At 47.5% G+C, this 26,805-nt stretch overlaps 1 protein-coding gene across 3 annotated transcripts in view; it reads left to right on the top strand.

The window, feature by feature from the left end:
- The window catches only part of TKFC (triokinase and FMN cyclase), a 348,508-nt gene that overhangs the window by 283,009 nt on the left and 38,694 nt on the right, over positions 1–26,805 (top strand). For all 3 annotated transcript variants that reach the window (XM_078680630.1, XM_078680628.1, XM_078680629.1), the window contains exons 13-16: positions 20,618–20,755; positions 21,283–21,389; positions 21,595–21,698; positions 24,211–24,244. In XM_078680630.1, coding sequence (XP_078536756.1) covers positions 20,618–20,755; positions 21,283–21,389; positions 21,595–21,698; positions 24,211–24,244 — 383 coding nt within the window. The remainder of the gene's footprint in view (positions 1–20,617; positions 20,756–21,282; positions 21,390–21,594; positions 21,699–24,210; positions 24,245–26,805) is intronic.

Genomic DNA, 26,805 nt, shown 5'->3' with positions numbered 1-26,805 from the left:
GTGAGCCCATTCAAGTCCAGTTTCTGTTGCATAACTATGTAGGACAGGACGTGCCTCTGGATACCCCCTCCGCGTACCTGGTCTGGGCCTCTAAATTCTCTTGCGATATTCTGCGTCAAAACCTGGAGCTGGGCCGCCAAGTAATACAATTCAAAATCAGGAACCGCCATCCCCCCTTCGAGTTTGGGCCTGGTCATGGTGTGCAACGCCACTCTGCGTCTGCCACTTCCCCAGAGGCAACCAGTAACCATCGACCTCAAGTCTTTGAAGAACCGCTGAGGGATCCATATTGGTAAAGTCCGAAAATAATATAGCAGCCGTGGTAATGCTACCATTTTCAACAATGCCACTCGGCCCTGTACCGATAGAGGAAGGGACGCCCAGAAGGACATACATCCCCGCAGCCCTCTCACACAGCGACCTATGTTGCCCTCGAGCAGGCTTGCAGCGTCGTGGTAGATTCGGACTCCTAGATATGTGAAGCACCTATCTTCCCAGACCACGCCCACCTCAAGAGGAGGATACGGTATATCCGTCCGCAATGGAAAGACACAAGTCTTATTCCAGTTTACCTTTAGTCCTGATAATTTGCTAAAGTTTGATAGCATCTCTACGGCCCCCCTAAGAGCCAGCTCCGTATCCTCCAAATACAGCAACAGATCATCCGCATATAACGAGATGAAATGGGTGTCCCCCCCACACCCAACACCATTATACGATTCTCCCGTTCTCGCCTGTGCCGCCAATGGTTCCATCGCGAGAGCGAACAGGAGGGGAGATAGCGAGCATCCCTGCCTCGTTCCTCTACGCACCGGGTAGCCGGAGGATATAACAGCCCCCAATCGCACCCTGGCAGAGGCAGAGGAATAGAGAACCCTTGTCCACCGGGCAAAGCCTCCGCCCAGGCCGAACTTCTCCAGCACCTCATCCAGATAATGCCACTCAAGGCTGTCAAAAGCCTTCTCAATATCCACCGATAGCACTGCCGACGTATGATCCGAGCTCGAGGCGCCGTGTAGGATACGGATCAGCCGACGGGTGTTAATAGACGTGTTCCTAGTAGGAATGAACCCTGCCTGGTCTGCGTGTATCAGCGTGGTCATGTGAGGCAATAGTCTTGTGGCCAGAATACGGCTCAGTATCTTGTAGTCTACCGTCAGCATAGAAAGGGGCCTATATGATGTCACATCCAAGGCCTCCCTACCAGGTTTCAACAGCGGCACTACTAGCGCTTCCCTCATTGAGCTGGGCAAGTGTCCTAGGGTCATGGCTTCAGCATACACCACTAATAGTTTGGGTGCCAAAACATCAATATACTTCACATAAAATTCAATTGGTAGGCCATCTACCCCTGGCGTCTTGTTCCTAGCCATCGGCTTTACGGCCACCCGAATCTCCGCTAAAGTTATGGGACCTCCCATGACCTTCGCCGTTTCATCATCTAGTGTCGGGAGCCGAACAGTGTTTAGGTAGTCGCCTATCGCAGAGGCGCCCTCTTCTAACTGAGTCTCATAAAGGTTCGTGTAATACTTCCGAAAGCGCGTCAATACTGCAGCTTGGGAGCAGACCACCCCCCCTCCCCCCGATTCCGTTCTAATGCTCATAATCGGACAACCCCTAGGCTCCGGGTTAGCAAGTTTCGCAAGTAGTGTGCCTACCTTGTCTCTTTCCGCATGCACCGTAGTGAGATATAGCTTGTAATCATAACATCTCAATCTCTCCGTTTCTTTCGCCACCAGTTCTTTCGCCTCTAGCAACTGATCCTGCAGGTCCGGTCGTTCAGGCCTACGCAGTTCAAGTTCTCTCAGCACACCTTCCGCCTTTCCCAGATCGGCCAAGACAGTCGTCCTCACATTCGAAAAGCCGCCCATACAGATGCCTCTCACCACCACTTTCATCGCATCCCATTCAATCGATCTCGTGGCGGCTGATCCCTCATTCTCACTAAAGTAATGCTCTATGCCCTGTTGGACCGTGTCGCTAAACACCGGGTCCTCTAATGTATCAGGCCGTAGCCTCCATGTCGGGACCGCGGATCTCGCTCTCTGCCATCGCACTGCCACCAGTAAGGAATTGTGGTCCGAGATGGTTCTGGCAAGGTACTCTGTGTGCGTTACCATGGCAGCCAGGGGGCCACTACACAGGATAGAATATATTCTGATGTGTAGGGCATGTAGTGCCGAGAAGAAGGAGTAGTCCCTAACAGCAGGATGCCGCTCCCTCCACACGTCCACAAGGCCCCACCTCTCCTGCCAATCCTTCCTGTGTGATGCCAGTCTACGCACCGGGGAGTCGGCCAGTGGTGGGTGCGATCTATTCCACGTCACATCAGTGATTGAATTAAAGTCCCCACCCAGTACAATGGGGCCCGCCAGGAAGTGAGCCAACGAGCCTGTGAGACTTTCAAAATATCGGGCTTGGTCTACATTGGGGGCGTATACACTACACAGGACCACCTCACGGCCATAAAGCCTCCCCTCCACCGCCACAAACCGGCCCCCAGGGTCCACCAATTGTCTCGTGGCCTGGAACGGGACTCCCGCCCTTACCCAGATCAGCACCCCCCTGGCAAACCCCGAATACGAGGTGCCAAACACTTGGCCACGCCATTTCTTCTGCAGTGCACCACACTCTGGCTTAGTTAAATGAGTTTCTTGCAACAGTGTGATTTGGACGCCTCTTCTCACCAAATAGGCGTGTACCTTGTATCTCCTTGACATAGTTCTGAGTCCGCGGACATTCCATGTGAGGCATTTTAAATCAGGTAACGTCCCCATTGCAGTCATCACCCCCCCCAGTTCGACAGTGTCAGACGACCCCCCACATCCTTGCAGCAGTTCCCCTCCTTCAAAACACCCCAATAAACAACCCCAACCCCACTCCCCAGGACAGGACCTAAGAACACAACTTCAGCCCCCATCCAAACCATTAACAACATACACAGTCCACTACTCTGCAGTCGTCACCACAGAGAGCCTTAAGGGCAGTGAGGGGGTACTTTAGAGCCGATCCAAAGCGGGGCAAGCCCCAGCCCCACGCCCACCATCCCACATAATAGTCACCACAGAGTACCTGCTAGTTCGCCAAGCATCAGGATTAAACTGCTCCAGCAAGGAGCCACCATTATGCCCCCCACTGCAAATACTATTCGTTAAATAGTCCATCTGCTGTCTGTGGCGTGACCGTCGGCCCCGCCGAGCTGCCAGCTTCCGAAAGTTCTTCTCCAGACTTTCCATCCCCCTCTTCCGAGTCAGAGTCTCCCGTCAACTTCTCCTGCTGTGACCCCGTGATGATCGCCGTCGCAGCCAGTGCTCCCTTCCTGTCCGCCGCCATCAGGTTGGCCCTCAGTGCCCTTTTAAGTTTGTTACGCTTGCGGATGCGTTGGGACTTACGGATCTGGACCGGCCACTCTCTCTCCCTTCCCCCTTTGTTCTGTCGATCTGTGCCAGCCCGGTACAACTCAAGCCAGGACCACGCCTCGTCAGGAGTATGGAAGAATTGGGTCGTACCATCCAAGATCACCCGCAATTTAGCCGGAAAGAGTAGGGAGTATTGTATGCCCTCATCTCTCAGTTCTTTTTTCACTGCCAGGAAAGATGCCCTGTTCCTCTGGACCTCCTGCGTGTAGTCTGGGAAAACCGTGACCGAGCTATTGTCTACCTGGAAGGGGCCCGTTGAGCGCGCCCGTTGTATCAGTAAGTCACGGTCTTTAAAATGCAGGAGTCTGGCCACCATTGGTCTGGGAGGGCGGCCCTGCATGGGCGGGCGGGGACCCTGTGTGCCCTCTCAATTGAAAAGAATGTAGATAAACCTTCCGGAGCAACTACTGTTTTGAACCAGTTTTCCATATAGGCCACTGCGTCGTCCCCCTCGATTTTTTCCGGCAGGCCCACTACCCTGACGTTCCTTCGATTGCGGCCTTCGGAATCCTCCGCACGTTTCTCCAGCGTCGCCAGTCGGGTGAGAATATCGGTCAGTTTATGCTCCGCGGTCACCACCGCCGGTTTTAACTCTTGCAGCAGCTGTTCGTTTTCTTTCACCCTATCAGAAAGTTTGGTGTGGTCCGCCCTCAGGAGACCCAGTCCTGTAGTCACCTGCGCTATATCTTGGTGTAGAGACTCCTTAGTCGCAGTAATCGCCTCCAATATATCATCCAGCCGTGCATTCAATCTGCGTTCTTGCGCCGAGGTATCCGGGGCCGCCTGGATCTGGCCTTCCGTGTTCGGCACAGTCGTCTGGCCATGCCCCTGCGTCACCTTCTCCGCTCCGCCAGTGGCGGGCATCTCGGTCGCCGCGTGCATCGTCCGAAGACTGCCTCCGGGGGAACGGTCTGGCCCCAGCTTTCAACCACCAGGCGGGGAGACCCCTTGTACCCTCACACCACCCGATGTGTCCTACCCGGGCAGTGGCCCCCACCTGCAGGATTCAAGTCGCCCGGTTCACAGAGTCCTCACCACTGCGCCCAAGGTGGCCGACCACAGTTGACGCCCTCCAGGAGCGGTCCACCCAGCTCCACACGGCTCTCCAGGCCCCCCTGTGGTCCCACGCCGGTCGTCCCCCAGTTTAAAATGACAGGAAACTCCCAGGTCACTTGCAGGCCCAATGACAAAGATAGGAGCGCGGGGGGGAGCTGAACGTGTGCTCCTCGACATGCAAGAGGGTCTCGGCTCGGACCCGACAACCGATCTGTGCAGATGCGCCGCTTCCCAACAGCCAGGCGCGGTGGTTGCCGGTGCCACCCGGTAAATGTTTCCACTCCCTCCTGCTGGTGCTGAATCAGCTCCGCATTGGCGGCAGCCGCCGAACTCCGTCCGCTCTGAGGGGCCGACAGCGCTCACCCACATGCGCTCCTACTCTTTTCTCACTCCCCTCCTGGTACTGGGCTTCCCCACGGGTCTCGCACCCAGCGGCAGCCGATTCCAAGGCTGGGCGCCGGGACCTCCAATCCGTCGAGCCAGGCTCCCCGGTGCTGTCCGCCTCCTCACCGCTTACTGGGGTCACAGCGCCGCTTCCGTTCCGTCCACCACGGGAGCTCCCCGAGCAGCCGCGGAGCATCACCTCTCCAGATGGCCGCCGATAGCAGCGGTGGGGGGGAAGGGCTCCCCGATCTTAAGTCCGTGGTGCGGCAGACAGCGCACCGCCCCACGTCCACTGCCGCTCGTCTCCGCTCAGCTAGGGCCCCGCTCCGCAGCCCCCGCCAGACAGCCGCCTCCTCGTTGCCGCAGCTGCGGATCACCGTGTCCCGCCGGTCAATCGCTGCAGTCCGGGGCGGTCGCCATCTTGAGCCCTCGCTCGCGGCACTTCGAGGGTCGGGCGCCGGGTTCCAGCACAGCCGTTGGTCACCCACCGGTCCGCGATAGTATTCCACGGCGAGGCCAGTGCTGTAGGGGGAATTTCCGCTGGTCAGCCGGCTCAACATCGAGGATTCACAGGATAAGTGTGGGATCTGGCGCGGAGCTGTAGGCTCACGCCGCCATCACGATCGGCGTCCAAACCACGCCCCCCTAAGATGTATCTTCCATGTGGATCAACTCACATACGGGAGAGTATAAAAGGTGTCCTGCAATGTACCAGGATTGTTACACCCCTACACAAGCGTGTGAAACATGCGTGGAATACATGTATATAACCAAACCTGGCAAGACAAGGTGCTTTAGTGCCCATGAGGTGTGGCTTGTAGTAGTATTAGATCTGCTTTTATCTGTTTGGACTGGCGCAATATTGCGCCACGTTTAACATTATCTAACATGCCTCTTAAATTCCAGCTTACAATCTGTATTTGACCCAGTGGGGCCATGTTTGTGTCGACATCTACATGTGGTGGTAGATACCAGTTTTGCCGGCTTATGGAGTAACTACTTCCAAGGGTATAAAATTCAATGCATTGGGCTAGAACAACAAGCTTAAACTCTGTGAAACTTCCCACATCTTCCCTCCACCCCAATACCTCATAACAATGAAGCATCTGTTGCAGATGGCCAGTAGTACAAACCCCAATGTAGCTCCGTGTCCATCCAATGGATCCCTAAACACCCTGATATCTTCATGTCAATATAAAATAAAACACTTAATGTACCGGCTCGATATGAAGCACCAAAATACCGCCAAGTCTCATGAGTTGTGGAAGGTTCCTCGGTATTTCTTCGGGTATATGTATTAAGTCACTTGTGGGATTTAGACGTTTCGTCTGCGGATATTTTACCCCGATCAGGGTCCCCAGCCTTAGAACACCATGTTGAGCGGGAGCAGTGTCACCGTTTATCCTTGGGTTGTTTCTGTGTTCAATGGGATGCTCAAGACAAAAAGTCTTGAGTCATGGCGTGGGGGTGTGTGCGGCTTAAGATGTTGTATTTCATCTGTCCAGTGGAAGACTTCTTCTGGCGTGTCGAAGAACATTGTGCGAGAGTTATAGACTACACGCAGGCGAGCTGGGAATTGCAACATATAGGTGATCTTCAAATCTCGAAGTTGCACCATGGCAGCTTGAAAGGACTGGCGCAGCTGTTGGACCAGTCTGGTATAGTCCAGGAATATCATAATTCATTGAGATTCGTGGAACAGTTCAGCTTTCATTCTGGGGTGATTGAGAATGAGGTTGTGATAATGGTAATTAAAAATTCGTGCGATATTAGGCTGCGGTCTGGCCCCCAGGGGGCGGTCGTTGGAGAAGGGCTCTGTGTGCACGTTCTATAATAAAGAATGGAGGGAGGTTACCTGCTGTAATCCACGAGGCAATCCATTCTCCCACAAATTTTTCAGTGGTGCTACCTTCGTACTTCTCAGGATAGCCCATGTGGTAGAGATTGTTTCTTTGAGCTTGTCCTGTTCCACTCCTGATGCCAGGCCCTTAGTTAGTTTGTCTACGGTGGATACTTTTGCCTGGAGCATAGAGACTTGAGAGCCGGACGGCCATGACTGAGACACTGCTTGGATTAGTTCCCTTTCGTGAGAGAATCTTGTATCTCGTGAGCTTTGGTGTCATAGAGTTACATATGAACTTCCCCTGAACGCACAGTGATCATGCCTTATTCACAAATGCTCCTCTCAGCCTTGTCCCGATGAACACCCCAACATGAGGACTGAATTCACCCTCATCCCTAGGGGGCGAAACGTTGACCACATACAACCCCTATACAAGCTCTTAGGATAGACTGTTACGATTAACATGTATATTTGAGCTATGTTAAAATTCAGAAACAATTGACCTATGGTATGCTAGAAAGGTTCTACTATATGTATAAATGATGTGTATATGCCACTACACCTTTTCCCTGTCCTTCACTCACAACTTCACCACCATCTACCCTACCTCTTCTTTTTCTCCCCTCACACCAAGAGCACTGTAAATATTTTTATCGCACTACTATCTAATGGAGCAACTGTGTTGCCATTGAGAAATGCTTTGACTTTATATTGGATTTGATGCCACTCATTTCTGAGATTAAATATGATTTGAGAATCAAAGAAAACCAATCGTGGTGTATACATTCTCTTTATTCCCATTTGTCTAAATGAATTGCTACCACGACCGCCATTGTATACTGTAATACTGACCCAGGTATGGTAGTTTTACGTGGGTTACCCTGTTAAAGCTCAACACATGGAGCAGAGATACAGCATCTTCCACTCCTGAGACCCTGAATTCTGCCTCTGTTATTTGTTCGATCACTCACCAGAGGTCTTGGCGCCGAAGGGTCACTTCCGAACTGACTGCGCCAATTTGAGGACTCGAGCACTACAATCAACTGGGTGATTCTGGCGAGTAGTGTGGTGTAGGGTCCACCTTCTGTGTCCACTCTGCGAGCATAGGCACCGGTATAGTCTATGGTGCTTTGTCTTGCTGCAGTGCTTGCCACCTTGTCTCTGGTAATCGTGGTGCTGGAAGGCCACTATGATTCTTTCACACAGGATTTGTGCCACTGTTTCGGACTGGTCCTAGGCGTTGCCCCCAGGAGCTCTTCGATAGGAGCCATAAGTGGCTGCTGTGAGAGCAGGCGAGAGGGAGGGCCCCCCACAAGCAGCACCGGGACCTAGCCCGGCTGCCTCTGGGGTCCGAAGGAGGCAACCTCCAACCCCTATTGGGTGCCCCACCTCTCAGGTACTGGTATATGTGAAGGCCACTGACGGTTCTTCAGGAGACCGGGCCCAAAGCTGTGTCTTGAGGCCCCTCCGTGGAGATGATCCGTATGTCGCCAGGTGGACCGTAGTCCGCTCACCCTAGGTGTCCAGATATGGGCTGCAGCGCGTCTCTCTGTGTATGGCCTGCTACGTCTCACTCCAGCTATGGTTGCAGCTATTGGGGTCGCACGTTTTACCTCCAGCCCACCTCTGTCCACGGGGCTTCGGGTACTGCTAATTGTGGTGGGGCCAAAACCCAGGCCTGGTTGCTGCGTGTCTCTCAGCGCGCGGGCCCTCTTCACTGATAGGCCTCCTGGCCTTGCCTAGGTCGTAGTTGCTGCCAGGGAAGCCACGTGGATCACGCCCAGCTTACGTCTCGCTGCTGCAGTCTGCCCCTCGGCGAGATTACAAGTGCCTCAATTCTTCCGTGGTGGGCGCCTGCTCAGGATCCCGTCCTTGTCCGGTGTGGCTGTGCTGCAGCACACCAGCGTCCACAGCCGACTCCCTATTGGCGATGTGTGGGCACGGAGTGTGGCGTGGCTCCGAGCATTGCGACGCTGCCGGAAGGCTGGCATCTCAGTCCAGTGTCTATGGCGTCGCTTGATGTCTACCGGGGGTGCCGATAAGTTTTAGGTGGCATTAAGTGAGGATTTGGTAGGATATTGGAATCAGGCTGACTGAGCTGGCTAATACGTGTCCACCAAGTTGGACCGCTCCCCCCATACAAAGCATTATTTTACTTAACCTTTATGCTCATTTATGTTCCATGTCCTATGTTACCACTGAGCCTGTCTGACAGATGATGTGTGACTAGAATATCACAAGTGCATGATGCATAGATCATTGCATCAGTGTCAGTATTGGCTCCATTTTACCAATCCCTACAAAATTAACAGCAGAGTCCTCTAGGCATGTAAAGTGATAGGGAGCTTTCCTGACATACTTGTTTGTGCAAAAGAGTCTGTGCAACCCAGGTAAAGCAATCTCAGGAAATCTTTGACGACCTTATAGACCAGACCATCCTTGGCTCATACCTTACTTATAAAATGTAATTGTAAAGTCTGGTAACACAAGTATTTCCCAGTTTTGAGGTGCACTTGCTACTGGACTGTGTGCTTCCTACAGCTGCTTGGAACCAAGTCCATACATTTGGTGAGTTCAGAATTAACCATCCAATGCCTCTACTACCCATATTAACTACCTCTGCAACATGTGTTTCTCTACATATTCTTCTGGGGTGTATGTAGAAGAACCAATGTATATAATTTCTACTGATGCATGCGAAGTTACCAGTGATATAGCAATGATTTGGTTTAAAAAAATGAAATAAAAACCTAATTAAAAATGTATGCTGGCTAAAAGAAACGAACTGTGAGGGCTTCAAGTTACAGTGCGTATCTCAAGGTTCGACAATCTTCTTTGGCCAGCAGTTTCTAACATTTTCCAGCCTTGCAAACTATATTTGTATTATTTCAGTGCCTGCTTTTACTAACCTTTTCACTGGTTTCTATCTTTGCTGTCCCAGCATAATGTATTAGTAATAGCCTTTCAGGGAAAATTCAAGCAGTTGAAAACCAAACAGTTGTACAACTGCTGTACCTAAAAATATTTATTTTGCAGACCTGGTTCATATACCATGAAATGTCAACCCAAAAAAAACATTGCTCATGGTAAATCCAAAAATTAAACCAATATGCTGAAATCATTAGATAACAGGCATCCAATGGTTCTAATATTAAAATACTTCTTAGATGCATTTGAGACACTGAAATACCTTATTTTAGCTTATGGGGTTTCCTCTCAGTGCAGTCTCTCCATGAACAACAAATGAAACACTTTAACAAGGATTGTCCCTTATTGCTCTGTCCTCTGCATTTGCTCTTGATGTCCGCACGTAATCAGATGGTGCAGTGTTGGAAGGGATGATCTGATGTTCTATGGGCCAATCGGAACATGCTCTTTCTAGATATCAAAATTTGGGTATGGTGACTTCTCCAGTATTGGGGTGTCTTTCATAGATTCACATGCTTGAATATCCCCCGTCGTCGAAGTGGGAGTCCCACGGTACATAACATAGCAATGTAGCCATAACACAAGCATAAATACATAGAGAAAGCAAAAAACAGAGTTTTTCCTAGATAGACAACATATCACTACTATGATATATCATAGTCATTATGTTTTGGTCCAAATTCTGGCCAATCAAGCGTCCGCACCCTCGTCGAACGTTCTCCTCAGAGGCTCAGGGCCTCAGATTTTCTACCACACGTTGCGTGAAGGGAGTCTCCCTGAGCTCTGCTCAGATTTCTTCTCATTTCTTCTCAGAAATCCAATTTTAAGAAGTCTTCCACCAAAAAGTCCCTCTTCAGACATTGTGGAACCTGTGGAAAACAGAGACTTCATTCTGAAGATCCTCATAAAAAGTGCATAAATTGCCTATATCCTGAGCACCAAGTCCAGGATTGTAAGATATGTAGAACCTTCTCTCAGAAGACCTAGAAGGACAGAGAAGGGCGTCTCCTTCTGTGGCTACAGAAGTTGAAGACTTCAGAGAATCTTCTCTCTGATGTAGAGAGTGTGTCTTCTGTCAAGACTTCTTCATCCCTGAAGAGAACCAGTGAACACCAAAAGGTATCTCCAAAACCTAAAATGGTGAAGAAACATCATGTGGATCAACTTTCAACTTTAAGGGGGGTGAGTTCTCCCCCTCAGAGTCTTGCTGCACCTGTTAGGCCCTCGAGATCTGACTCTCAGGCGTCAAAGACTCCATCTATGCAGTTTTTACCTCAGCTCGTCGTCGCTTCCCCAGTCGACGAGAGCTGCCGTCGTCGCGTCTACGTCGATGACTTCAACAGCTTCATCTATGAAGCCAACTAGGTTCCGGTCGTCGGCATCTTCACCGTTGACGTTCGTATCTGTGAAGGTGAGGCCTATTTCGTCCACGGTGCCTTTGACCTCGTCGATGGTATCAAGTAAGCAGAAGAAGAAGATTTCGTCGACACATTCTTCGTCGACGGTGGCTTCGTCGACGATGGGTTCGTCGGCGTTGGTTTAGTCGGTGGTGGCTTCGTCGGCGGTGGCTTCGTCCATGGTGGCTTCGTCAGCGGTGGCTTTGTCTGCAGTGGCTTCGTCGGCAGTGGCTTAGTTGGCAGTGGCTTAGTTGGCAGTGGCTTCATCGACGGTGGCTTTGACAGAAACTGTGATAGCTGCTTCCAGGGATTTAGTACCATTGAAATCCTCACGTTCTCTTCTTCAGCGGCGACACTCTTCTTTGTATACACTAATGCCAATCCAAACTTCTTCTCAACCTCCAGCTGCATTGTTGTCTTCAGATGATGAAGATTCTGAAGAGGATGATAGATTCCGGGCTGCTTGCAGTCCCTCTGAACTTCTTATAAAGTGTCAGGACTTGGATGAGGATGAAGCCCTAGAGGGAGAAGACGAAGAGAATTCTACTTGTGGCACACAACCTGAGCCAGAACCTATTATGGCACAGATGCCTTCAACACTCATTTAAAATCTACAATTCATGCTGATGATTACTGCCGCCGTTTTCCGAGTTCAGTACAGGCCTCTCCAGTACCTCAAACACCTATGCAGCCTCTTCCTACTAAGGAGCCAATAATCACGCCTTCTACGTCGACGGCCAGGGCTCAACAACAAGATACTCCTCAGGTCATAGTAGAGGACAATGACGATGATAATGATGATAATGACGGCAGAGAGGAAGGTGAGCTGGACGACAGATCCATTCTCTCTGAATGGGACAAATACCAAATCCAAACGCCCTCTCCTACTCTGGCTCCCCTGGACTCTCCACCTATAGACATAGGTAGATTTCATTTACTCATGAAAAGAGCAGCAAAAATATTCCAATTCCTATGACAACTACAGAAGAAGATTGTTTCATATATGATTTTAAAGAACAGCCTCAAAAACAAATGCGTTCTATTCCCATCATCGATTTTATGCAAACCCCAATTCAATACCAGCTGTTCTGCCGAAGCTGGATAAACAATACAAGGCACCTGCAAATACACCTGCTTGTCTAATTTCTCAAACCAAGCCCGATTCCATGATTACTCAGGCAGCACAACGTCGGTCTAGAAATCCTTCATCTCCAATATCTGCACCATCTGACCGAGAAGGTAGATGCCTTGATGCTATAGGCAAAAAATGTTCTACAATGGCAGTAACTACAGTGCGTGCTGCCAATTCAATGGCGATCCTTGCTCATTACGACCGGCAAAGGTGGTCGGACATTTCCTCTCTTGTAGAATTGATACCAGAATCTTCTAAGGCTGAGGCGTTGAAAATTCTTCATGAAGGAGAGAGGATTTCTTCTGAGATGATTGATTGTTCTATAGACGTATCTTACACTGGTTTCCGCCTTTTGGCTGGTGCTGCTGTTCTCAGGAGACAGAGCTGGCTGAAGGCCACGTCTTTTCGTGAAGAGGTGCAGACGAAAATATTAGACATGCCTTACGATGGCGAATCTTTATTTGGCCAGCCAAACAATAAAGAAAGACACCGACACGGCCCGTGCTCTCGGAACTCTCCAATTCAAAATGCAAACTTTTCGAGGCGCAAGAGGTCGTGTATCCTCATCTTCCTTTCGAGGTAATTCCAGTCAGTACAAACAAGGACAAAAACGTTATTCCTCCCAAGGTCAACAGTTGTACAGGCAACAGCATTCTTCCTCCTATAGACAATACAGAAGTAAATCCTCTTACAGAGGTAAGGACTCTTCCAAAAAATCATGACTTGCTCCACTCACCATCTCTAACTCCGCCCTTTTGTTCAAGGGTTGGAGGTCGAATCTCTCACTTTTACTCAAAATGGTCACTGATTACTACAGATCAATGGGTTCTGGATATTGTATGCAGGGGACACGCATTGGGGTTTCTAAAGATTCCTCCCAATTCTCCACCAAGAGGTCCACCTCCTGAAAGAACTTTTAAACCAACTCACAATTCTGTTAAGAAAAGGTGCGATCGAAGTGGTACCAAAACTACAAAGAGGAGGAGGTTTTTATTCGAGGTTCTTCCGCATACAGAAAAAGTCGGGAGAATGGCGCCCCATACTGGACTTACGTGCCCTGAACAAATACATCAAAGAGCAAACGTTTCACATGTTGTCCCTTCAGGAGTTACTTCCTATGCTATCTCAAGGAGAGTATATGACAACTTTGGATCTCCAGGATGCTTATTTTTATCTTCCAATTCTGCGGAGGCACAGAACATTTCTCAGATTCAGAGTAGCGGGAAGGACTTCCAATTCAAGGTTCTTCCTTTCGGCCTACGTTCCGCTCCCCGTGTATTCACCAAAGTCCTCGCACCGGTGGCAGCTTACCTTCGCCTGGAAGGAGTACACATCTTTCCATACCTAGATGACTGCCTGCTAAAGGCGCGGTCATTCGAGCAGGCTTCCAAACACACACAAATCTGCAAGTCCCTCTTTCAGTCCCTGGGCCTCACATTCAACAGGGAAAAGTCTCAATTTCTCCCTGCTCAAAACAGTCTGTTCTTGGGAGCCATTCTGGACGCCAAGCTAGCGAAAGCTTTTGTGTCTCACAAAAGACGTCTGCGTCTTCTAAACTTAGCAGCCTCCCTCCTATTAAAAGAGTCCGCTTCTGTCCCACAGTTGAAATCTTTCCTTGGGATGTTGTCCTCTTGTCCCTCACTGCCGACTAAAAATGAGACCTATTCAGGAGGAGTTGGACAAGCAATGGGCTCAAGTTTCCGGAACCTTCAACGATATGATCAGTGTCACATCTCGAATGAAAAGAAGTCTCTTGAGGTGGACTCTTGAAAAGAACGTCTCTTCAGGTCGTCCGTTCCTGATGGACGCTCCAAGCTTCACTCTCACAACAGATGCATCCCTAGAAGGCTGGGGTGCACATCTTGAGGGGCTAACAGTAAAAGGAAAGTGGAACATTAAGCAAAAGACCTGGCACATCAATCTACTAGAGTTGCCGGCCATTTTTCTAGCACTAAAAGCGTTCCGTTCTATCATACAAGGAGCTTCAGTGTTGGTCCGAACGGACAACACAACGTGCATGCACTACATAAACAAACAAGGAGGCACGTGATTCATCCTACTGTCCCATCAGGCTCAGCAGATTTGGGATTGGGCGATTCAGCATCAGGTCGTCCTTTCAGCAGTGCATGTTCCGAGAGCGTCAAACAATCTTGCGGATTAACTGAGCAGGTCTTCTACAACCAACCACTAGTGGGAGTTACATCAACCCACACTGGATCACATTTTTCGGGTATGGGGTCGCCCGAATCTGGATCTGTTCGCAACACATACCGCAAAATCCTGTTCTATCCAAGTTGGCTTCCCCAACCAGAGTCATGCGGAAATGCCTTTTTGATGAACTGGTAGAAAATGTATGCCTACGGTTTTCCACCAATACCTCTGGTTCTAAGAGTTCTTCGAAAAATGAGGAAGGAACCCTGTCACATTATTCTAATAGCTCCCAGATGGCCTCGACAAGTATGGTTCACGGAACTCCTGCTTCTGTCACAGTGCGATCCGATCATTCTTCACCCTCTTCCGAATCTTCTAACCATGGATCAGGGCCAAGTTTGTCATCCCGACCCAGCATCTCTACGCTTAGCGGCTTGGAACCTGAGCACGATGAGTTTCTGAATTTAGAAATTCCTTCAGATTGTAGAGAGGTCCTGGCAAATGCGAGAGCGGCTTCAACTGTGAAAACATACACACTTAAATGTAAAAGATACTGTTTGTGGTACAATGATGCTCAGGTACATCCTATACATTCCACGCCGGAGCAACTTTTGCCTTTCTTTTTACACTTGGTAATGTCGGGCCTCTCGTTTGCTACCTTAAAAAAATTTCTAGCAGCAATCTCAAGGTTCCGTCAAGATGGCAATAACTCTCTTTACTCTTCCAGAGTCATTCAACAATTTTTTAAAGGTCTTTTTCGGATGTTCCCACCAATTCGTCGACCACCTCCTCCTTGGCATTTGAACATTGTCTTGGCACAACTAATGAAACACCCATTCGAGCAAATCCATAAGGTTGATCTTAAATACATTACCTGGAAGTCTTCTCTACTTCTGGCTCTCACTTCCTCATGTCGAGTCAGTGACATTCAGGCGTTTACTACTAAACCGCCTTTTCTTCAGTTTACCAAAGACTCAGTCTTGCTCCGCACCAATTCAGCCTTTATCCCCAAAGTGCCATCGGACTTCCACCTCAATGAACCAGTTGTTTTAAGGTAAATATTTCCTAATCCTCAAACACCAGCAGAGAGAGCACTTCATTCTTTGGATATTAAGAGGTGTCTAAAATTCTACCTTCAAAGGACGGCTACTATACGTAAATCTGACCAGCTTTTTGTTGCCTATGGGCGGATGCGAAAAGGACATCCAGTCACCAAACAAACAATTGCACGCTGGATATCTACTGCAATTACTTTTTGCCATCAGCAACCGGGAAAACCACTTGCTGCATCTGTTAGAGCGCATTCTACTAGAAAAGTTTCCTCGTCTACAGCGCTGTTTGCTGATGTGCCTCTTCATCACATTTGCAGAGCTGCAACATGGTCCAGCAGGCACACCTTTACGAGGCATTACAGTCTGGATGCTGCGGACAATGCTGACTCAGCCGTGGGACAGGCAGTCCTACGAAATCTTTTTAAATAAGGTGAGCCTCTGTTGCTTCCCTCCTCCTGTATACAAGGTACTTTCTTTTTCTTTGATATATACTTTAATCTTTTCGTACTGTGTATTATTATGGTTATTATTACGTTTATTATCATTATGTTGATTGATAAGTACCTTGCATTATTCTAACTCTACTGCTCACTACTCTTATTCAAGCATTTGAATCTATGAAAGACACCCCAATACTGGAGAAGAACAAGAGTTACTTACCTGTAAACTGTGGTTCTCCAGTATTGGTATCTTTCATAGATTCACATGTGAACCACCCTCCTCCCCTCAGAGGCTCTCTCTTTATCTCTTGGCTCTATATTACTCTGTGCTATGAAAATCTGAGGACCTAAGCATCTGAGGAGAACATTCTAAGAGGGTGCTGAAGCCTGATTGGCCGGCATTTGGACCAAAACATAATGACTATGATATATCATAGTAGTGATATGTTGTCTATATAGGAAAAACTCTATGGTTTTTGCTTTCTCTATGTATATATGCTTGTGTTATGGCTACATTGCTATGTACTTCGACGACAGGGAATATTCAAGCATGTGAATCTATGAAAGACACCAATACTGGAGAACCACAGTTTACAGGTAAGTAACTTTTTTTCTTATGCCTCAGAGGTCACACTGGCCTAGGCAGGCGATGCGCTCCAGCAACAGCTAACTGAACCGCTATTGATCGCAGAAATCAAAGATGCAGAATGCCGAGTGGTGAGGCCTTGAGGGCCAATATCCTTTCCGTTGACCTCCCAGTAATGTACAAGGAAGCAAGAACAAAGTGGTTCTTGTCCTCCACATTCCATGACCCTCTAAATATATCACTACTTCTTTCCAAAGAACACCCACTAAACACTCCTCCTACAGACGTCTGTTTCTACTGCTGAACTTGGTCTTTTTGGATGAATCTGGGTTCATACCAGGCCAATCCACCTCGCATAAGGTTCATACCCTGTTGTCCATTATAAACCAGACAATCTATATAGCCAGAGAGTATTAAGAGCTATACGTGTATTTCTAGATGCCAACAAAGCCTTTGATTCACTGAAGTGGAGCATCTTGTTTGCAGTCCCTGGCTGGAGAGGGACATGGTGGAATGGATTAAGCTGCTTTATGCACAACATGAGTCCTGTTTCAGAATAAACGGTACACTATCCACACAGATCAAAATCTCTAGAGGGACAAGGCAATAGTTCTCAGTGTCATCAGTCTTATACGTGAATGCATTAAAGCCAATGGTGTGCATGCTGTCAACATCATTCAGCACGAGGACTTCACTTTATATTACTGCTATCAATGTATGAAGATGATATATTATTGTTGGACAGAGAGCCTCTCATCTAATCTCACCCCCACTGTATGTGAAGTAATTAGATTTAGTGGAGACTCTGGTTTTAAAATTAACTGGTAAAAATCACAAATATGTCCAGTAATAAAGGACACTAATATATGCAATGTTGACTCTTTCAGGTTGGTGCCCTTTGGTCTATTAAATACTTTGGTAGGAATGTATAAGAGGCGCAACATGTTATCAGTGCCAATTACAGAGTCACGTGCACCAAGAATAGCTGAAAAAGTAAACTGCTGAATTCACCTTCCATTATCACTTGTAGGTCGAATAGCCTTGATAAAAATTGTGGTATTGCCAAACATTCTTTCCCTACTCCTTAATATGCCATACCCACTGACCCATCAATTTGACCACCCTCCTGATCAAACTGGTCTGGGTAAGCAAACAGATGCACCTTAAATAGCATACACTGATAGGAACATACAAACAGAAGGGTTTAAACAACATCTAAATTTGAGCTGTACTTCGTATGCGACCAAGCTCTGTAGACCCTTTACTGGTTTCCTTCCTCGCCATTCCTGCCACATTTATTATCAGAACGAGATATTGCATACCGACAACCCCATACATGATACATGATGCTTGAACATCCTTGTAAAAGGTCCTTGGGTTGACTGAACCAGAAACTTGCACACGTTGGAGATTCACAATCTAGGTAAGATGAGGACTAGTACCTCATTTTACTCACCTACCATGCAACTTCTAAATAGCCTACCAATACCACTTTAGCTGGAAACAAATGGCAAAACCTAAAGGATAAATTTAAGGCCCGGAGTATTAGGGGACATATTCCGTGACAGTAAGTTTCTGCCGCTACAACAGTAACACTCGTTTTTCAAAGCACGCTGCTGGATACCTTCCTCTGCACTCCTCCTGCCAAGTCAAATTTCCAATGTTTCCTCAACTCCCCCCTCATTCCTTTCCCTCAGTCTTGTAACAACCACTCCTAGCAGACAGTGCCCATGATGTGGATGCTAATATTGAATGGAAGTCTGAGATCAGCACACTAATTATGGATGGGCAATGGACGTGCATACTGAGGAAGTATCCTTTATTAATAAACATTCTGATTCATTATCAGTTCTTTCACAGGGTGTACTGTAAGCCCAAGGACATGGTGGGAATGAGTTACAGTGCCATTGCTGCGGTGAACAAGAGGTAGGGTCTTCCCACCTAACCGAGTCATGTTGGGGTACGGCAACATATTGATCCAAGGTGTATGGGGCTCTGTCTCCTGCTTAGCTATCCTTTGTTGATGGCACTGTTGACTTATTTAAAGGATATACCAGTAGCTCTCCGTCCTCCCACTCCAAACATTTTGAATGGCAAGTAACTTTATTATATTTTAACGATAAAAAAGGGCATTATGTTTCTCTCTCACAACAATCTTCAAAGCCTAGAGATATTTGAGGATTCCTGAATCTTCTCTACTCAGCCAAGGCACATCATAAAGATGGTACAACCTCTGGTAGATAATAAGTTACCTTGAGTCACCAAAAACTTAATTTTCCGGGAAATAAAAAATTATCACCTAAATTAACCTTGCCCTCCCTCCCATTGGGGACCTCGGTCACCCTGTTTCAGGAGTAATGGACAACCCCGATGCAATTTATCAGCTTCTATAATGGTTATGCGCTACTTACTAGATATGTTTCATATAGGAGAAATGCCCTACATCAATTATAATTACCCAAGGGGTGTTTTGTTGTATACATGGTGCTATGACGGAGGAGACCCTGGTGAAGAGAATACTGTACACTTCTGCTTTTCTGTTCCCTTGGTAGGGACAACTGGGTAAGACACCAATTCATACGACCTTGATACAAAATCTGAAAGTTGTATTTTTCTTTAATTAAAATCTCTTGTTTGAAGCCAATGTCTCTCAAGTGGTGAATTGCTGACACGTTTTGCTCAGATTTCTAGCAATCCAACATTGGCAATTTCATGTCTGCTCCTTGTTATTACCCAGAACATATTATTGCCAATTCTGACATCTTCTTGAACTAAGCCCGCCGGATTTCCACCACACCCCCTTTGTGTCTATGTGGTCTTCCTGTAATCTCCTTCCTACAGTCTTATTTCCTCTTTCAATTTTCCCAAAACAAATCAGGCTCTTTTGCCATGTCTCTCGCCCACCAACATTTTAATATGGCCCTCTTTCACTTTCTTCATTTTCTCATGTGTTTGCTTTCATTCTTCACATATTTTTCTACCTTCTTGCCAGGTTGTTTTTTACCTGACTTACCCCTCCAACTATTCTTTTCACCCCACCCTCTTTACTTTTTTTCTCACTACCTCTTCTTCCGATCTCCTCTCACCCACCCTTTTACTCCAATCATTCCTTTCTCACCATACTCTCCTGGCCTCTAGTACTGCCCACGGTACCCTCTCTTTCTCGCTTATCCCATCATACACTCCATCGTACCTTCTTTGCCTTCTTGTTCACTCACCTCTTTCTCCGTATCTCACCTTGTCTCTGCCCTTCTCACCAGACTCTCGAGTCTCCTTTCTATACTCTAGTACCATCCCGACCTCATTTCTGTCCCTTCCACCACCCTCTCATCTTTGTCCATCTCTTCAATCTACGTCCTTCTCCCCCACCTCTTTGTGTCCCCACTCACATCTCTCGCCTGCCCTCTTACCCTGACCCTATATCCTCCCTGTGTAGCTTGTTTCTCATCCATCAGTCGGTTGTTATTCTACAATCTCTTCTTTCCAAACGCTCCCCCTCTTGATGGTCAGTTTTCCTGTCCTTCACGCTATCCCTCCCATACATTGCTCTCACCCCTCTCTGACATATCTCCCCTAAGATCTCCCCCTCTCCAAATGGGATAGGAAGACAGTCCACGATGGCAGAGAAAGCTCCTGATGCAGGGATGAGAAAACTATCAAAACTAGGCTGGAAAGGCTGCAGACACTAGAATGGGAAAGACTGACACTTGAGTTGTGAGCATGTTGTATCTAGGGCCCTTATTTAGAGTGGCCTGCTTAATATATAATAGTAGTACCACAGAGTGGTAATCAAATGACTACCTGTAACGCGTAGTATTACCGCAGATTTATCACTTTCGGCACATAAATGGGAAATAACTTGCAGAAGTATTGTTTGTGCAGGTTTTAATTCATTTTGTAGTGTTACCACCAGCGAAAACCTGGCCATGGGCCTGTTTTTCCTGTGGGTTGACATGGTATTACAGCGTTATAAATGCATCACTGTACACCAGTCAAAAACAATGTGCAGAAATATGATACATAATCTCTTATTGTGCTGTAGTCGCCCCCAAGGCTAAAAGGTGGCAGCTGGGAAATCCCCCTGTAGAAAACAGAGTAATTACAGCATATTCTGAGCTTTGAAGATGAAGTTCTAGGTAAGTGGTAGACAGTTATGGGTAATGTTGTGGAAATGATCACCGCGTCTTCGACTAAGCATCTAATGCCGACTGTCATTCTTCTCCGCACAGTCCCTTTATCGCTCACCATGAGGCGAATCTTGGAACAGGTGTGCAGCACCCTCTTCAGCCTTGAAGACCAACTGAATGAGTTGGACCGAGCTGCAGGGGATGGAGACTGCGGGAGCACCCACACAAGAGCGGCACAAGGTGAGAGAGCGGCCTACCGGGTACCAAGCATGCATTCCTCTGGGAAACACTCGGGGGATAGCACACCAGTGGGACCCAAGTACACAAGCAAGGCGAGAGAACATGTGAAGTCGAGATAAGTGACAAGAACCAAGTGAGGTGAAGGAGCACACGTTTCGTAGGAGCAAGCAGGCACGAGAGACAGGCACAGACACGGGCATGAGCGAGGCCATGTTTTCCTACACCTAGATGCATGCCTGCTGGGCTGAAAGGCAGCTATTGCAAACCTGCTACCTACCGGATTGGATAAGCTCAGCGTGACCCGGATTGTCTGGTCTCCTGTTCGGTGACACAAACGTTTGTCACTTTTAAGACTACATGACTCACAGGCTATGTTCAATGGGTATGGACATTTTCACCAGTCAGATTCGAGGCCCAGTTTTTGGATCGACTTTAGAATATTGTGCCTACTTTGTAAACACTCACCCTTTCTATGTCGCATATAAAGTCAATCCTTTCTTGACGTTCTCCTGTTTTTTTCTCCTTAGCTATCCAGGAGTGGATAAAGTTGCCCCCGGTGTCTACAGACCAGGCTCAGCTTCTCTCTGCTCTGGCCAGGATCCTGCTGGAGAGGATGGGGGGCTCCTCGGGGGCGGTGAGTGTGAAGGGCCCTCACAAATTAAATTGTTCTGAGAGGGAGTCTGGCCATAAGAAACAGTAATCTAAAAAAATAAGATCTGCCCTGCAGAATGTGTAGGATTCGGTCAGTGAAGCTCTGCAGAATAACTATATTCAGCTTCAAGGAAGGGAGCAAGGTTTGAATTACCCTAACAAAGAGCTTTCTCTTATGTCCTGTTCAGCTTTACAGTCTCTTTCTCCTGGCGGCTGCACAGGCCCTGCAGACGGGCAGCGGACCTGCAGTCTGGTGTGAAGCAGTAGATGCGGGGATTGCAGCCATGAAGAGGTTTGTGCCTGTGTACTTCTGTTACTGTAAAAGGTTCAAGACACATTTCTTCCTGCAAGCACAGTGTTTTTGAGCTTCTGCAGCATAACTCATGACAACATGAAACTCTGTTGTCATGAGTCACTCCTGCCTCTGCATGACTTTCTTGTACTTACGTTTAACAAGCATTTGCAATGCACTAGGCCTTGCATTACTGAAAGTGTGAGCTATTGCCATTGCTCAAGCTTTCAGTAATGCAAGAGCTATTGCATTCTCAAAGGTTTTATTCTATTTATGTAATCTTTAAGCAATTGTGGCACCCACGCTTTAGCTTAAGATGTTTAAAGCTAAAGCGCAGGTGCCACAATTGTAAGAAAAGTAAAGAAATTGGAAAAAAAAGGTGTGATGACACACGCTTTTTTGTCTATTTATTTACTTTTTTTACAATTGCAGCATGCACGCTTTAGTTTTAACCATCTTAAGCTAAAGTGCGGATGCGGCGATTGCTTCAAAAGTGAAGCAAAAGAAAAGAAATGTGTGGGGACGCATTTTTTTTATTTGCTCACCACACCACCCCAGTTCAGACATGGCCATATGCAAATCAGCCTTGACCCTGTGCCTCATGGGAACAGTCCAGCCCAAACTGCCAAGCCATATCTTCCCCGGACCCGAATCATGCATCCTAGGACCGGTTTCTGTCTATCAGCCGTCTTCAGCCAGGATAGCTTGACTCCAGTGGCTTGGAGAGCACGGGACTCACGTCGGAGCATACCCGTCCCACTCGGGGTGACAAATGCAAAAACAACAGTTGATGGGCACAATGCAGAACAATTTTCATACATTCACCCCAGTACAGAGATCTAGGCCTAAATCCATCGTTTGTTTGCTCACCATGTTTTGCCATTGTGCAACATTCGTCCATCAATTGTTGGTTTTGCATTTATCACCCCGAGTGGGACGGGTATGCTCAGACATGAGTCCCGTGCTCTCCATGCCACTGGAATCAAGCTATCCTGGCTGATGAAGGCTGATAGCCAGAAACTGGTCCTAGGATGCTAGATTCGGGTCCAGGGAACACATGGCTTGGCAGTTCGGGCTGGACTGTTCCCATGAGGCACAGGGTCAAGACTGATTTGCATATGGCCATGTCTGAACTGGGGTGGTGTGGTGAGCAAAATAACAATGGATTAAACCCAGATCTGTGACTGGGGGTGAATGTTTTGCCATTGTGCAACATTCCGTCCATCAATTGTTGGTTTTGCATTTGTCACCCCGAGTGGGACGGGTATGCTCAGACGTGAGTCCCGTGCTCTCCATGCCACTGGAATCAAGCTATCCTGGCTGATAGCCAGAAACCGGTCCAAGGATGCTTGATTCGGGTCCAGGGAAGACATGGCTTGGTAGTTCGGGCTGGACTGTTCCCATTAGGCACAGGATCAAGACGGATTTGCATATGGCCATGTCTGAACTGGGGTGGTGTGGTGAGCAAAATGACGATGGATTAAACCCAGATCTGTGACTGGGAGTGAATGTTTTGCCATTGTGCAACATTCCGTCCATCAATTGTTGGTTTTGCATTTCTCACCCTGAGTGGGACGGGAATGCTCAGACGTGAGTCCCGTGCTCTCCTGAAGGCTGATACCCAGAAACCGGTCCTAGGATTCTTGATTCCGGTCCAGGGAAGACATGGCTTGGCAGTTCAGGCTGGACTGTTCCCATGAGGCACAGGGTCAGGACTGATTTGCATATGGCCATGTCTGAACTGGGGTGGTGTGGTGAGCAAAATAACGATGGATCAAACCCAGATCTGTGACTGGGAGTGAATGTTTTGCCATTGTGCAACATTCTGTCCATCAATTATTGGTGTTGCATTTGTCATCCCGAGTGGGACGGGTATGATCAGACGTGTGTCCCGTGCTCTCCATGCCACTGGAATCAAGCTATCCTGGCTGAAGAAGGCTGATAGCCAGGAATCGGTCCTAGGATGCTTGATTCTGGTCCAGGGAAGACACGGCTTGGCAGTTCGGGATGGACTGTTTCCATGAGGCACAGGGTCAAGACTGATTTGCATATGGCCATGTCTGAACTGGGGGTTGTAGTGAGCAAAATAACGATGGATTAAACCCAGATCTGTAACTGGGGGTGAATGTTTTGCCATTGTGCAACATTCCGTCCATCAATTGTTGGTTTTGCACATATCCTGAATACAGCAGGTCTCGAAGAGACAGTGCAAGCGCTGCCTAAGTGAGACCTAAAAGTAGGATCCTTCGCTTTGGCCCAGACTTCTGTCTACCTAGGAAAGGAATCAGGGGAAAGATATGGTGGAGAGGAGTAGACACTGAGATTAAGAGGTGACTGGGTGTTGTGATGAGAAGAGGGGTTAGGAGGGGAACATGAGTGAGTGTGTGAGAATGTTGTGATTAGTGGGAAATACTTGGGGTTACAAGAATTATGCACAATGATTTTTCTTTTCCCTGAAAAATGTTGTTGTATGGTCTCCATGTCTAATGCATGTTTGTGGTTCCTACTGCAGGTATGGAGGGGCGGAGCCTGGAGATCGTACCATGGTGAGTGATATTAGGCCCTTTTACTTCAATTTGTGGAACACTTGAGGTCACATTCCAGTTCGCAAACAAACTGTATGTGGACTAAGTACACAGTAAAACAATAAAATAAATATAACTTAAGAAAGAACAACATACTGAAAAACTATAAAAAATATTAAAAACATAGCCAGGGTAGCAACGTAAAATATCACAAACCACAGGTGAACAGAAAACATTATTTATCAAATTCAGCAAATTTGATAGGCGGTTGCCAGAACCTGCTCGCACCTTTAACTCTTGAGGCCATAGTTTCTTCCATTATTTCACCCCCCTCCACTTGACCTCGCAGATTGTCATGCAACATGGAAGTCTCATTGTCCGCCGCTGTCAGCACCCTTAGTGAACTTCCTTATGAATTTTTACAAAAATGATCTGTCCTCGTTGTCCGCATCATCCTCATCACTCACAGGCAATGGCCCAGTGTATTTATCCACCCACTTTACATGCCACCCCTCACCATCTTGAATCGAAACACATTGAATACTTTTACCACTTTCATGGTCTTATCAAATTTAGAAGCACATGTTTCCCTAATCCTGGTTTTAGAAGTCTAACCCAGTCTCCAAGTTTGATCTCATGTGCCATTCGCAATCCGTTTGGGTTCATACCATTTCTTTTATTTATTTTGTTTCTTTTCACCCTTTTGCAACCTCTTCAAAATCACACTTGCTTTCCACTCTTCTACACTTCATATTGAATCACCAATGGCACAAACTTGAAACCAAATCTCTACCTTTGAAAAACTTGAAAAAGCTAACCTCAGTGGTGGTGTGTGAAGTTTTACGGTACAACCACAACTTTTCCCTCGAGGAATTTTTCCAGTCCCGTCCTCCTCTGTGTGCCTCATTTATGTATCCTTTCAAAACTCTGTTGAATTTTTCAACTTGAATTTTCCTATGCGGTTCATATAGTGTGGTCATCATATGTTTAAAACTACAATGTTTAAGAAACAATCACAGATAATCTTAACTTTACACCGCTATCAATAATTAAAACAGATGGGCAACTGTAGACCGCTCTGAAGAATTTTTTACTTTGTTGGTCAAAGTTTTTTACACCAATTTCAGCTTTGGCCATTTAGGATGATAGCCAATCAGTGCCAAACCAACCAAGCATCCATAGGAAGTAAATTAAATTGATCGGATATATCATATGTATCTACTTAAGTGGACCAGTATTAATTTTTAACATCTTCTCACTACTGGCTCACACTTCACACTCCCTCACTGTCCTGTCCACTCCAGGCCATCAAAATAATTACTCACAAGATGTTTCATATCGGACATGCCTTTATGGGCTAACTTGAGAATCATCTCCTGCACATTACTCGGAGGAACACATTTTCCATTGTTGAACAACAAATCACCCTCAGTTTCTAACTCCTCTGCCACTTTGAACATGGGTAATATTCTTGCACAATTTCCTTTCTTTTGTCCCAACCCTCCAACACATACTTCTTGGTGGCTTGCCATACTTTGTCTTTCCTCTTACTTTCCTTTCAGAATTCTTCTGAATGTCATCAAACTTCTTGCACACAATGGCCTTAATCGTGGCCACCATACCACATTCACGCATAACACTTTTTGCTTCAGACTGCTGACACAGTAACTGCAATCTTGAAGTGAGTCTAACAATATGTGACATGGAATTACTTCCCCCACTGGGATACAATATGCTGACTAATGGCTTGTGGCCATCATTTGGGCAAATTTTCTACACGTAGTTCCTAAATTGTTCAATCACATGCCACCATTTCCCTCTCAATCACTGCATATCTTCTGTTCGAGGCATGTGGGCTGCTGAATAGCATAGATCGCCGCCTTGTGTTGGGTCCGGATGTTTGCACCTTGTTGTCTTGGAAGAGTCTTCGAAGTATCACGAGATAGGTGACTCCTCCCCTGGACTACAGTGTGCATGGGCATCTTCTCCATCCTCAGATTGTTTTTTTCCGCCATTGGGTTCGGATGCACGACAACTCCAACTTCGGGGCCGAAGTTTTCCAACTTTCCACCGCTAAAACTTTATACTTTTATTCAAATCTGTTTTTATTGTGGACACAGCGATAAGCCTACAACCCCTCATCGGGGCCGGCCGCGCAGAGAAAAATCAGTAACAGGAGTAGGTAACCAGGTGAGGTGGAATCCTTAACACAGCGCCCTGCCTACAACCCCCGGGGGGCCGGCCGCGTGGCTTAAGGGAGTAGAAAGCAAGAGGTGGCCATGTGCTGGCAATGTGCCATAGTACGGGGGAGGCGCGTATGAGAAGGAGAGCAGCGGTGTCACATTTTCAAAGGCCCAACAGGGACCAAACTGCCCCAAAGGGGGGCGGAAGCCAGAGTGGCAAGGCAAGGAAAAAGAGAAAGTCGGAAGAGGGAGAGCAGGGGTGAGGTGGAGAGGGGCCAGGGAGGTGTACCTGCGGTCGCCCACAAGAGGCATAAGACGCAAACCAGCACTGGGGGAAGTGACTATGAGCCTAGTCTGCTTGGGTCGGCAGGGATGAGGGCGTCCTCAAACAATTGCAAA

The sequence above is a fragment of the Lissotriton helveticus genome, chromosome 3_1 (genome assembly GCF_964261635.1).
Source record: "Lissotriton helveticus chromosome 3_1, aLisHel1.1, whole genome shotgun sequence".
NCBI lineage: Eukaryota > Metazoa > Chordata > Amphibia > Caudata > Salamandridae > Lissotriton > Lissotriton helveticus.
Note: the sequence above shows the minus strand (reverse complement) of the source record. Positions and strands in the feature narration are given on the sequence as shown.